At 48.4% G+C, this 11920-nt stretch overlaps 1 protein-coding gene across 1 annotated transcript; it reads right to left on the bottom strand.

Annotated features, from left to right (window-relative positions):
• Positions 1 to 277: 277 nt before the first annotated feature.
• Positions 278 to 4823, bottom strand: LOC104412046 (C-type lectin domain family 6 member A-like). The gene is made up of 6 exons (XM_010022640.1): positions 4787 to 4823; positions 3801 to 3896; positions 2656 to 2748; positions 1427 to 1596; positions 1076 to 1206; positions 278 to 320 (listed from the first exon to the last, which is right to left on the bottom strand). Exons 1-6 carry the CDS (start codon positions 4821 to 4823, stop codon positions 278 to 280), a joined length of 570 nt encoding a protein of 189 aa, XP_010020942.1.
• Between the last annotated feature and the right edge of the window lie 7097 nt (positions 4824 to 11920).

The raw sequence follows: 11920 nt of genomic DNA, 5'->3' as shown, positions 1-11920 counted from the left end.
CACTGAAAAGTTAGAACCTTCGTGCAGGGAGGAGGCTGGGTTGGAGCTGGGTGCTGGGTGCTGGGACTTGTCAGAAGACAGCCTCATGCATTGAGCAGATTTAACATTTACTGATACGGGATTTTTAACTTATCAACACAAAACCTGCTGAAGGAAGAAGGAAACATTAAAGATAAACCATGAATAATTGTTCCCTTCAGGAGTGGGGGCCAAGCATGCTCCAATGCATGCTCTTCTTTCAACTTCTGCTCCAGTGATTCGTAGGACCAGTATCCTTTCATGGAACAGAGAGGGCCTTTTCCACATCATTGACATACTGACTGGACAAGGAATCAAGGAAAGTACTGGAGGATCAGGGCACTCATCTGTGAAGGAGGACCGTGAAAACGGGTACAGTAGGTACTTGACATCAGCCTGAGCATTTTCATCCAGGACTGATCTCAATCTTGGAAAGAGATGCAGGGGCACAGGCTGGGAACCGAGGTCCATCAGATCTGAGATTCTGTAGGGGGCTTGCTCACCTTGCATTGCAAGAAAAAGCATTTGTGTGAGCTCAGGCCAGCTTTTCATCAGGTATTTCATGAGCTGCCCTTTCTCAAAGATACTCCTTCAGCTCCTTCATCCAAAGTGGAATTTCTCTCCTCAGACAAATTTGACTGGCAGTTCACAAATTCGATAGCAACTTGTGAAGCAAAGGACATTATTCCAGTTACTGTAAGTGCTTGAGTCTGTGTTTCCCTTGACGTGAATTGCAGCACATTTTTCTGCAAAGAGTAAATTGGGTTCCCCGGGTTTCCAGAACCTGTAAAAGAAAGTTCCTCTATTGGGAATGTATTTGCATGCCTGACAGTGGGGGTGAAGTCACCTCAAACAGTTGTGGAAGAGAAAGGGGAAGATTACCGTGAGAGAGATCAGCAGTCATAGTTCTGACTGGAAAGCTAGTTGAGTTTGCTGACTTACAGTGCAGTTGGACACAGAAATCCCCCTCTGGCACATACCTGTTACACAGTTGGTCACTTGGACTGAGGGTTGTGAATTACATACAAGACCTTCCTCATTCCCCCTGCATACTCACGTGGTCGTCTTCTTATATGGAGTCTGATCCACCCACTGCCATTGCCCAGTGTTGTAAGCAGTTAGTCCTATGTAGTATTTTGTTTCATAGGCATTAGTAAATGCTCTTTTTGCCAAGTTGAAGAGGAAATCCTGGAAATGAGGAGAAGTGCAATGTCCATGAGATACAGGACTGAGCAGAAGGAGGCAGCAGGAGTCCCTGTGGAGCGGGGCTGGTGGCAGAGGGGAGCTGGTGCTGAAGGGATGCACAAAGGACATCCCCCCTCCCTTGCAGGACAAAGAGGGGCTGAGTCCCCTCCCGGGCTGGCGCTGGGGCTCTGGCTGCTGTGCCCCCTCTCAGCCCTGCACATACCTGCTCTGCTTCGCTGTTGATCACCACGAGGTGAGAGCCCATCCCAGTGCAGTTCTGCTCGCTGGCAGCCCAGGACATCGCATCACCTGAGATAAAGTAGCAGCTTCCTTGGAAGCGTTTCCAGCCCTTCGGGCAGCACGTCCAGCCCTCCTCTGTGTGTGGGGAAAATCCTGCTTTTGAACAAGATGTGCTGTCCTTCAGCCCCATGAGCTCAATGTAGGGTCCCAGATGTTAGGGTAGAGGTGTGAACCACACCTTTACCCTGGCCAGAGGTAAACTCTCTCTTCCATGCTCCACAAGTAAAGCCGTAAACAGCCTGACAGGCTTCTGTCACAATGCCCCTGCCTGAAGTGTCTTTCCCTTTCTCTGCCTGCTCTGCAGTGCCCATGCAACCTCTGTTTGGTGAGAAACAGTTTCTGCCTCACCATTGTTGAGGAAGCAAGGTGGAAAGTAGCTGGCTCATTCTCCTCTGGGAACACTCCATCAGAGAAGTGTTGTCCAAGTGTTTTTCTCTCAACTCATGCGGACTGAAGACGTGCACAGTAAACTGCTCTGACAGCCTGGCCACCTCCACAGGCAGTTCCTTGCACTAGCCGGGTTTTCCTACAGATCTGCCTCATAGCCAGAAAGTCGCATGATGGGTTAGAAGAACACAGGTATATTCTCTCAGAGCACGAGGCTACATGAGAACAGATCTCTGAACTGAGTTGGGGGATTTGCACTGCAGGAATTCAAGGACTTGCCATTGCTGTCATTTCATGTGTGATTTCAGCCCAGCTCTCCACCTACTCTTACAACATCCTCTTACCACTCCTCCTTCTGTCCCTCACACTGAACACGATGCTTGTGTGAACAGGCAGTGAGCCAGCACAGGGAGAGGAGCTGGATTGAACCAGCCCTTACAGCGGGATGAAGCACACCCATGATGTGAACTGGAATAGCAGTTAAGGAGTTGTATGAGGGCCAGTGACAGGGGAAGAGTACAAATGGTAGTCAAAGGTAGGTCTGGAACAAGCCACCCTCTTCCACTGCTCCAGAACAGGTTTTTATAGCATCCTAAGTAAACCTGTGCAATACCACATTGTCTTTCCTCAGTTCTCAAGCTTCCTTCTTTAAAACATTTCAGCTCTGGCTGACAGTCACATTCCCAAACTCAAAGGCTAACTGAAACCAGAGTAAATTTTGGTGAGTTTCATAGAGTTGCTTATGAAGCTCTCAGCATCACTCACTTTTGCCTGCAGATACGCTGGGGACGCAGCGCCACTCTGTAGCATTCTGGACCAGAGTCATGTACTGGCCATAGCTTCCATGAAGGAGAACAACTGGGAAGAGAAGAAAGAGAAGGAAAGTGCTACTGTCATCTTTTTGTCCTCATCCAGGAGCAACCTGTCCCAGCCTCTACCTTCTGGCTCTACCACAGAAACTATGTTAACGGCCTCAGATATCTGTGTGGAACAAGGAGCTGGAAACAGCAGGCCGTTTCTGCCACTATTGGTCACTCCTTCCTTTGAACAGGCATCAACTGGGTGAGCTCCTCTCACCTCTGCTGGCTGAGAGACTCATTTTCCCAGCTGACAAAATCAGCTTAGGCATCCTTTGAGGATGAGGTCATGAAAGGGTCAAAGAAGTCATGGGGTAAGCTTAATAATGGTGGAATACTAATATAAATTCCCTGTTAATCTTCCCAAGCATTGCAGCTTTAGAGCATCACTTTTACCCTTACCAAGAAGGCTTTGACACTGTTGAGTGTTAAGGCCTCACCCAAAGGAGTTAAGAAGCAGCACAGAAGAGTCATCTCAGAGCAGTATGATACTCCAGTACTCCAGGACAGTACAAGCAAAGGATTTCCCTTTTGTTTGCCCAGGCAGTGTGGGTGGGATGTGGCTGGAGCATTTTGGTGGGTTCACCCCCACCCTGCTAAAATACGGGCAGCCTGGTACCAGTATTTCCAAGAATATCACACTGGCTCCTTGGTTCCAATATTGTCACAAGGAGCTCTGAGAGAGAGAACAGCTCAGGAGAACCAGCCTCCAAGAGCTGGCCTTCAGGGAACCTGCTCAGATGTCCCCTGACACTAAAGAAACTTCTCAGCTCTTAGTGGGAGCTGGTTTCATCCAGGACTGGCTTTATTAAGGCAGGTGGGAAAGTGAGAGGAGCAGTGGGAAGGCCCTGCCAGGGAACAGACCTTAGCTGTGGAAGGGACCCTGCTCCCTGAGTAATAGGGCAGAGGTGGGAAAAGGGCAGCAGAACAGGCTGCTTTGGCAAAGGGCTAAATGCCTGCTGGCAGAAAGGCTGGGATATTGTTTTTCCACCTGACAAAAGGCAGTCAACTGCCTTCTTCATCCCGGGGGAATTAACAGACCCTGGAACCCACCAAGGCAGACGGTTACAATGGCGGTTTTGATGGCAAGGAGAGAAGCAATGAAGAGCCAGGGGTTCAGCCAGGAGCAGCATCTCTCTTCTGCTGAGGCTGAAAGACACAAGGCAGGAGTGGGAATCCCCCAGGCCGGAGCTGGGGCTCCGCACCCCAACAACCTGCTGCTTTCCTTGTTCCAAGGCAGGGGAGCCCCACAGATGCTGTAACCAGGTCCTGTTGTAAGCAGGTCCTGCTGCCCATCATTAGCAGTGGGTCAGACCCACAGAGTAGGGCAACTCAGGGGTTGCCCTGTAGCTGCTCTTGTATTTCAGTTTTTATCCCCAGTCCCGCCTGCACTTTTCCCAAACTGCACTCCTCTTTTCTTTGTTCTGTCACACTTCCTTTTCGCTCAACACATCTTCCTTGTTGCCCTCATTACCTCTGTCTTTCACCGGATTCTCTTTCTGTTCCTCCCTCCTCTTCATCTCTCTTTAGAGCTTCTTTCTCTCAGCTATCTTTATTTTGGCTCTATCCCCAAGGCCTTTTATGCAATAGCATATAGTCACTCAAAGGAGTGACTGCCCAGCTCAGTGTCTGCAGGGGCAGACACACAGAAGACATTGTTTCCTCAAGGAAAACAGGCACTTTGAATCTCTTGGGAGAGCCCTCACTTGGTTCTCCTTAGAGACACCAGAGATGGGAGCAGTGACTTGTTCCTAGCTTGATGCAGATAGTTTTACCTGGGTAATGATAATACGATAGCTCTCTTCAGTCCCATCATTTACCAAAAAAACCACTGAAGAGGATGGCAGACCATAGTCTGCCTGGACTCTCATTTCCCCTGGCTCTGGGAAAAAGATCACTGCTCCCAGCCTAGGCATTCCCCGCTTCCCTCGCCTGTTGCTTTGACGCCAGCCACTGTACCATACCCCTTATCTATCCCAGCTCTTTGCCCCCCACCTCCTCCATCCACAGGAGGACAGAAAGGAAGGCTTTGTGGTTACCTGCAGTTCCAGGACTGACTCTCCCATGGTGATTCATTATCTCTACCATGGTATCACTCTTCCTCAGGAGTCCACATTACCAATGTGGCCACAGATACAGCCTTCCTCCCGCGCAGAAGGCTGCACTAGGGTAGCTCACACACTGGTGAAGAGCCTTCATAGCCTCTAATCCGGTATGTGCAGAAAAAGCTGTAGCCTGGGTGTTCCCCACAGCACATGGAGGTGGGGGAATTTTCATTATTTCTCTGCCAGGATGTTTCACAAGATGCTCCTTGCAACACAGAAACTCACAGAGGGAAATGAAAACAGATGAAGAGTAGTACCATTCCGGCTCAACCAACCTCCTTTGGCACATTTTGAAGCAGTTTCATAGGACATGCTACTGGCCTTACATCTTTGGTATTTATTCTTTCCTTGCAAGTGAATATGTGTGTGAAAATGCCCACGCTGTTGGTATTTCGTAGCAAAGGGCTAAACCCACTCACAATGTCCTGCAAAAGGGAGTCAAAAAATGGTAAGAAAACATATCTGTGACTCAGTCTGGGCAAGTCCCTATGTGAAGCCTGAGCCCAGTAACCCAGAGCACAATGAAGAACTTGCCAACACTGTTTTTAACTGATTGCTCAGGAAAAGAGGATGGAGCTTTGAGTGGAGACATTGCATATGACCTGAGCTGGAGCTCAGAAGGGATCACTAGACAGTGGCAGAATGCCTGTGCATTACAGATCTTGAAGTTTTACTTGGCTACAGCTACAAAAGACACAGCCATACGTGGTGGTTCTAGCACTGCTCAAGGCGACTTGATTCAAAACCTTGCAGGTTTTGTCCCTAAGAATACCCGTGAGGGTAAGGAATCCCTACTGGATCTCATTGTTCTCTGAATGGACCGGAGGTAGACGGCCTTTGCTCTTCCATGCTCCATCAGCACTTTCTCCCTGTGAAAAGGCATGCATGGACGCACTGAGGAAGGAATGGATGCTATAGCACAAGTGTATCATTTGAAGTCTCAAAAGAGCAGCACACAAAACCGGTTACAAATGAGGACAAGCCTGAACTGTATGTGGAAGATATCCTCTGAATATGCTTTTTCATGCACAGCAGCCTGCAAGCAAGGTCAAACCATCTAACAGCTATGTTGCATTGGAAAGATGGTCCATACATGTGCTTGCTGGTATCATCGTACAAACTATAAGCTAATAGAAGCACAAGCTACTGGATTCAGAGCACAGCGAGATTCTCACATGACATTTTCAGAAGTTCCCAGCCATCATGCTGGAGAACAGCACTGAGCTGCACCACAGCGTTAAAAAATGAGAATGCATTGTGTTTGTCATTGCTCTAAAATACACTTGATTTTGTGCCTACGGGCAGGGAGCTGACTTCAGCTGATCAGCATGGCAAAGAAAGAGGGTGTGGAACTGTCAGAAGGAAAATGTGCTCAGTTCATGTGATTTAAATCTAGTCAGGATGGATCTAAGCAGTTTACCAATTAATTCACCACAAACCATTACCTGTATATTCAGGATCAGTATCAGCAACCCAGATAAAGCACAATACCAGATACAAAATGTTAACAAACAGCTACAAAGTTCTAAATGTCTTTAAGTAACTAATCCCCAAAAGCTCTAAGCCCCACATATGCACACATTCACTTGTGCAAATTCCCACGTCCCACCACAGCCACAGGAAGTGCAGGTTGCAAGAACACATCCCCTTTTCTAGAAGCAGTGGTTCCTCTATTCTTACGCACTTCCTACTGGAGGTGTAGGGTACATGTGTATCCACACCACTTCCTACTAATGCAGAGGCCAGTGAGAAAGCAGAAGGTCGCATATGCACACTGAAGCTGTGGGTCTGTACGTGTTGCACCCTTACTTCCAGGAATGCAGGCTGCCCACTGCGTTCAACAGGGAGGACGCTCCGTCCCAGACAGAGGTTGCAGGGTGACTGTCAAACCAGGTGTTGACTGTCCCTTCCTTCCTGCTTCTTTCTCTTCTCTCTGTTAAAAATGTTCTTGCTTCTTCTAAACTTTGGTTTTGGACTAATTATTGTCTCTCTTAAAAGCCTTTTGCCAATTCCCTGGCAAATGGGTTTGGGGCAAATGCCCTCTCAGATAGTTTCTGGTATTCAATTCACACAGCTGTTTACACTGACATTTCTATTTTAGCAGTCGGTGCTCTCCAGGCTATTTGATCAAGATGAAGGTCTGCGCAAGCACCTTCACACGAATTCATTTTGGTGTGTGCACAGGGTCGAAAGCAGAGAGAAAGCAAATTACTTTGTTTTCAGCATCGCAAACAAAGCTGCTGCATCCAGGAAATCAACAGCTGAGCTCACAACTTGCAGGTGACTTACACCTCTGTCCCACACAGGATAGAGTCACAACCCTTAGTAGTCCTGGTGACAAAGGCAGCCGGGACCAGTGATGGGAGATGTTATCTTCTCAGTGGAAAGCTCTGGAACCGTTGCAAATACCTTTTATTTCCAAAATGGCAGGAACCTATTTCTCTTTCCTGCTCCATAAACACTAGCAGCATGCTTGGGGAGAGCACGTATCAATGACCTCAGTATGCCCATAGGTCTTTCCACAGCTCTGTAAGTAAAGATTCTCAGCTGTTTTCTACCTGCTCCACTCATGAAGAGCTTCATGAGTGACCCTTGGTTGTGTCACTTCACAAATATATGTGTCAGATCAGTGTGTTGTGGCAACGGGGTGGCACCTGGCAGTGCAGAATTGCCAGGGCTTCCTGCCCCTGAACCACTGAAGACAGTGGTGCTTGGTTATAACAAGTGCACTCCTAGAAGAGGCACTGGAGAACCTTCAATCTACCTTCACACACCCTTGCAATATAGACATGAGTCAACAAGCACAGCATGGGTACAGACAAGACCAATGGAACATGAACTAGGGGAAATATTTCAGTTACAGAGTATCTTGCAGGACTCCAGGCTGCAGGAGAAGACATAGAATGCAACCTTTTTTCAGAGGTACTCGGAGTCTGAGAAGCTGAAAGCCAGAAGCTGGAACATAAAACTTCATCAGCTTTTCTGCAAGATTATGCCGCACAGTTCCTATTTAAGAGGGTTAAGAAACAGCAAACCACGTGTTGGGAGCACTGAAGGTGCCTGGTTCTAGAAGCAACCAGCCTCCCGAAGCAGGATGGAGAATGCATGGGAGGGCTCTAAGCACCAACAAAGAACAGCAAGCGTGCTCATGTTCAGAAATTAATTTGTTGGATCTAGTAATCTCCATCAGTTTCTCCATCAACCTGAATCCCCCGTCAAGTCCTGCTTTCCAGTTCTCTTGAATTCAGAATGATTTGAAGGGAAAGGCTTATCTGCAACAGTCAGATAAGGGCTAGAAGGAAATACTGAAAAGGTGAGAGGCAGAAAGCACGGAGGAAGTGCTACCAGCTGTGACATTACTGGAAGAGACAATTAGTCCCACAGGAAGTTGTTCCCCGTGTGCTTGGTTGCTTTGTGCTCTCATGGATTGAAGACAAGTTCCACAGTCCTGGGACCCAGCAGTGTGTATGAGCTTTGTTTTCAGCAGCAAAGTACAAACAATTCCAGAGGTTTCTGGAGTGCCTTGATGGTAGCTTTCTGGCACAGGTTGTGAAAGACCTAATGAAGAGACACACTCTGCTGGATCTCACACTTACAGAAGAGGAGGAACTGGCTTGGGATATAAAGGTTGGGGGCAAGCTTGGCTGTGGTGACTATGAGATGCTGGAGTTCAGGATCTTGTGAGGAGGGAGCAGGGAAAATCCCAGGATCACAACCAGAGACTTCAGGAGACCAGACATTGACTGATTTGAGGATTTGCTTGGAAGACTCCCTCAGGAAGACTCATGCTTACCTGATTTGGTTCTGTATCAATCACCAAACCATGTGCTGGTGTCCTTGCTTTCATTCCAGGACATCAGCTCAGCCAATATGTAGTAGCAGCATTTTTGAAAGCATCTCCAGCCCATCATGCAGCATAACCAGCCTTGCACTGGGTAGTGATAGAAGCCCACAGAGTGAATGCTACTAAAAAGACAAAGAGGGAATATGGCCTGTTTTCTGGAGAGCCACCAAAGGCATGAGGACAATGCTGAACTGTTCTCTACAGGTTGTTACCCAAGCAGATGACCATACCACTAGCCATGTGCCCAAATAAGCTACAGGAAAAAGCCTGTCTCATTGCAAAGCCAGCATCTTTGGCAGGCTGTAGTAATTGAGAAAAGTTTCCTATGCCTTGAAAAGTCAAACTGAGCACCTTTTGGACTGTATCTCATATAAGGAGAGGCTGAGAGAGTTAGAACTGTTCAGCCTGGAGAAGAAAAGTTCGGTGCTCACCAACTGCTTGAGCATATCACTTCCACTCAATATTCCCACCCAGCAGAGTGCAGATGCAGGCTCCAGCATTCACACCCATTCAAAAAATCCTCTGTGTTCTTGTCAGGACACTGCTGGTCTCTCAGTCTCACTCAGGATGAGGTTTACTCCCCCATGAGTAGCTTCAGAGAGGATGCCTTCAGCACCAGAACATGGGGAAATCACAGCATCTCTTTCCTGAATGGCCAGAGCCACCAAGGGAGCTCCAAGTCCTTGTCAGGACTTGCCCAGGAGACACAGGGCTGCTGACACAGCAGCTGACTCAAAGCGGGCAGTGCCAGGAGGGGTGGCACCATCCCTGAGCAGGTAGAACAGCGCCCAGGGAGTGTGTCGGACAGGGCGGGCAAACAGAGCGCAGTGTGGCAGCTTGTGCAGCAGTTCATATGGGCAGCGTGAGCAGAAAGGGCCCAGAAACCCTGCCAGCTTCAGAGGTGAGCTCAGCCAGTGGTCATCGAGAAGGTGCTCAAGGATGGCGTCCTCTCGGCAGAAGGCAGAGAAAACAAAGTTCTCTCAGAAAGGATGTGGCAACCAAGACGGGGGTCTCTTACAAACATGTAGCTGTCCAGGCGGCTGGCTGTAGCGAGTGCCAGAGCCTGTCGGCAATGTCAGATCTAGGGGACAAGGGAGCTTGGAAGCAGATTACTTCTCAGAGTACATGGTGTTTTACCCCCCACCTTGTCACCTTCCCAAGTATCCCTCTACAACAGATACGAGACCCTGGTGCTTGAGGATCAGGAAAATGAGGAATATGATGAAGTAGATAAGGGATCATCCAAGTTAGAAGAGTCGCCATGGGGGAGTCAGACCTTGTATCATGACCAAATCTACTAGGAAAAAAAGAGTGGTTGTGACTGGTGACTCCGTCCTGAGAGGAACAGAGGGCCGATATGTCAACCCAACCTGGCTCGACGCAGGGAAGTGAAGGCTGCTGCCTCCCTGGGGCCAGGCTCAGCAACGTCACTGGAGAACTCTCTCATTGGGTATGGCTTAATGACTAAACCTTACCATTGGGGAGGTCTGTGTTGTGTATGTGCAAACATACACCTTTTTCTTCTAGCAGGTTTCATTCAGAACCAGGCTGCTCATGCTGTTTGTGTTTGTGTCAGTGCTTTCTCTCTGTGTTGACCTGTGTGGTTGCTTGTATGTATACTTCTTTTTTCTTCCATATCTATCTATGTATGTACATATTGTACATACACGCTCAGTCTCACTACCATCTGGAGCTGGGGACATAGAGCTGCAGCAGCCTTGCCTCTGCTGGGCTATGGGATCTAGCTCCGAGTTGGGAAGAGAGACTTCTTCCTCAAGGTGACACTAAAGGCTCCAGTCGTTTTGCTGGTGGGGACGGCTCCTCACACTTGGTCAAAGCATGGCCTGACCTTGGTGAGACTCCTGGCACAAGCTCCTGTAACTCTCTGGGGCAAGATTTTCCACCATGGAAACAAATCATAGAATCATATAATGGCTTACGTTGGAAGGGATCTTAAAGATCAAACCCAATACTCATAATACCCCTAGAACTGGTTTCCCGTACCCAGTCCCCTCCATAGCTTTGGCTGTTTGCAATGGAACTGTGTAGCCAGGTTGTCTCTGAGGGTTTTACTCTCATTGGGTGGATGCACCTTTTACTGTAGTAGTTGCTTAAGGCTGTATCCTGTCACAGCAACATCTTTTGATTCTGGTCCTGCCCAAACAAAACCCCTACATACTGTGAGAGGAGATAAGGTCCCTAAGGTGCATATCAGGAAGTGTCTGGGGAAGGTGGTGTGGATTGCTCCTCCCACGGGAGTGCATCTAGAGCAGGGTCACAAAGATGGTCAGAGGGTTGGAGAACCTCTCCTGTGAAGAGAGGCTGAGAGAGTTGGAGTTGTTCTGCCTGGAGAAGAGAAGGATCCATGAAGACCTTGTAGCAGCCTTAGAGTAGCTAAAGGGGCCTACAAGAAATCTGGAGAGGACTTTTTACAGGGCATGTGGGGACAGGACAAGGGGGATAAGCTTTACACTGAAAAAGGGGGGATTTAGATCAGATGTAAGGAAGAAGTTATTCCCTGTGAGGGTGCTGAGGCGCTGGCACAGGGTGCCCAGAGAAGCTGTGGCTGCCCCATCCCTGGCAGTGTTCAAGGCCAGGTTGGACACAGGGGCTTGGAGCAGCCTGCTGTAGTGGAAGGCATCCCTGCCCATGGTAGGGGGTTGGAATTAGATGAGCTTTATGGTCCTTTCCAACCCAAAATGTAGCACCCAAAAAGTAGGACCTTCTATAAACAAGCACTGAAAAACTACACCCCACAGAACCTTTTTCATTGGTCTGATACTGTATTTTCTCTTGCATAATAATCAGTAATTGTTCAGCAAAACCAGTGCAACTGGAGATCATTCTCTGTGTGACTCAATAAAAAGCAGGCACCTCTGCTCAAGGAGACAAAGGAAATAGCAGCTCTGAACATCTGTCTTACATTCCTGTGTCTTCTTTCTGGAGAACTCAACCTCTTTTCAGCCAGTGGCTGCTGGACCCACTCAGAGAGAAGAGGACACAAGAACCCAGCACCTGCTCTGATGACCCTGAGCCTTCATGTATTCCCTGAGCCATCATGTGCACTGGGGATGCTGGACACAAGGTAATATGACTTCCACTCACATCATCTCACCCAAAGCAAGTGAAGACGAAGGCTCCAGAGTTCCCCACCCCTCCCAACACAGCTCTGCTACCAGCTCATTGCTCATGTCCCAGTTTTACTCAGGATAAGGGTATCTCCA

The sequence above is a fragment of the Nestor notabilis genome, unplaced genomic scaffold (assembly GCF_000696875.1).
Source record: "Nestor notabilis isolate BGI_N333 unplaced genomic scaffold, ASM69687v1 scaffold4659, whole genome shotgun sequence".
Lineage (NCBI taxonomy): Eukaryota > Metazoa > Chordata > Aves > Psittaciformes > Psittacidae > Nestor > Nestor notabilis.
This window is presented reverse-complemented; position numbering and strand designations above follow the sequence as displayed.

What these genes read in the sequence shown, in the direction of transcription:
- LOC104412046 (XM_010022640.1), bottom strand. Translation starts at nt 4,823, where the DNA reads ATGAATCACCATGGGAGAGTCAGTCCTGGAACTGCAG. An exon ending in CATTGTAACCGTCTGCCTTG is followed by an intron (nt 2,749 to 3,800) that starts GTGGGTTCCAGG and finishes TTCTCTTCCCAG; the next exon opens with TTGTTCTCCTTCATGGAAGC. An exon ending in CCATATAAGAAGACGACCAC is followed by an intron (nt 321 to 1,075) that starts GTGAGTATGCAG and finishes TTCCTTGTCCAG; the next exon opens with TCAGTATGTCAATGATGTGG.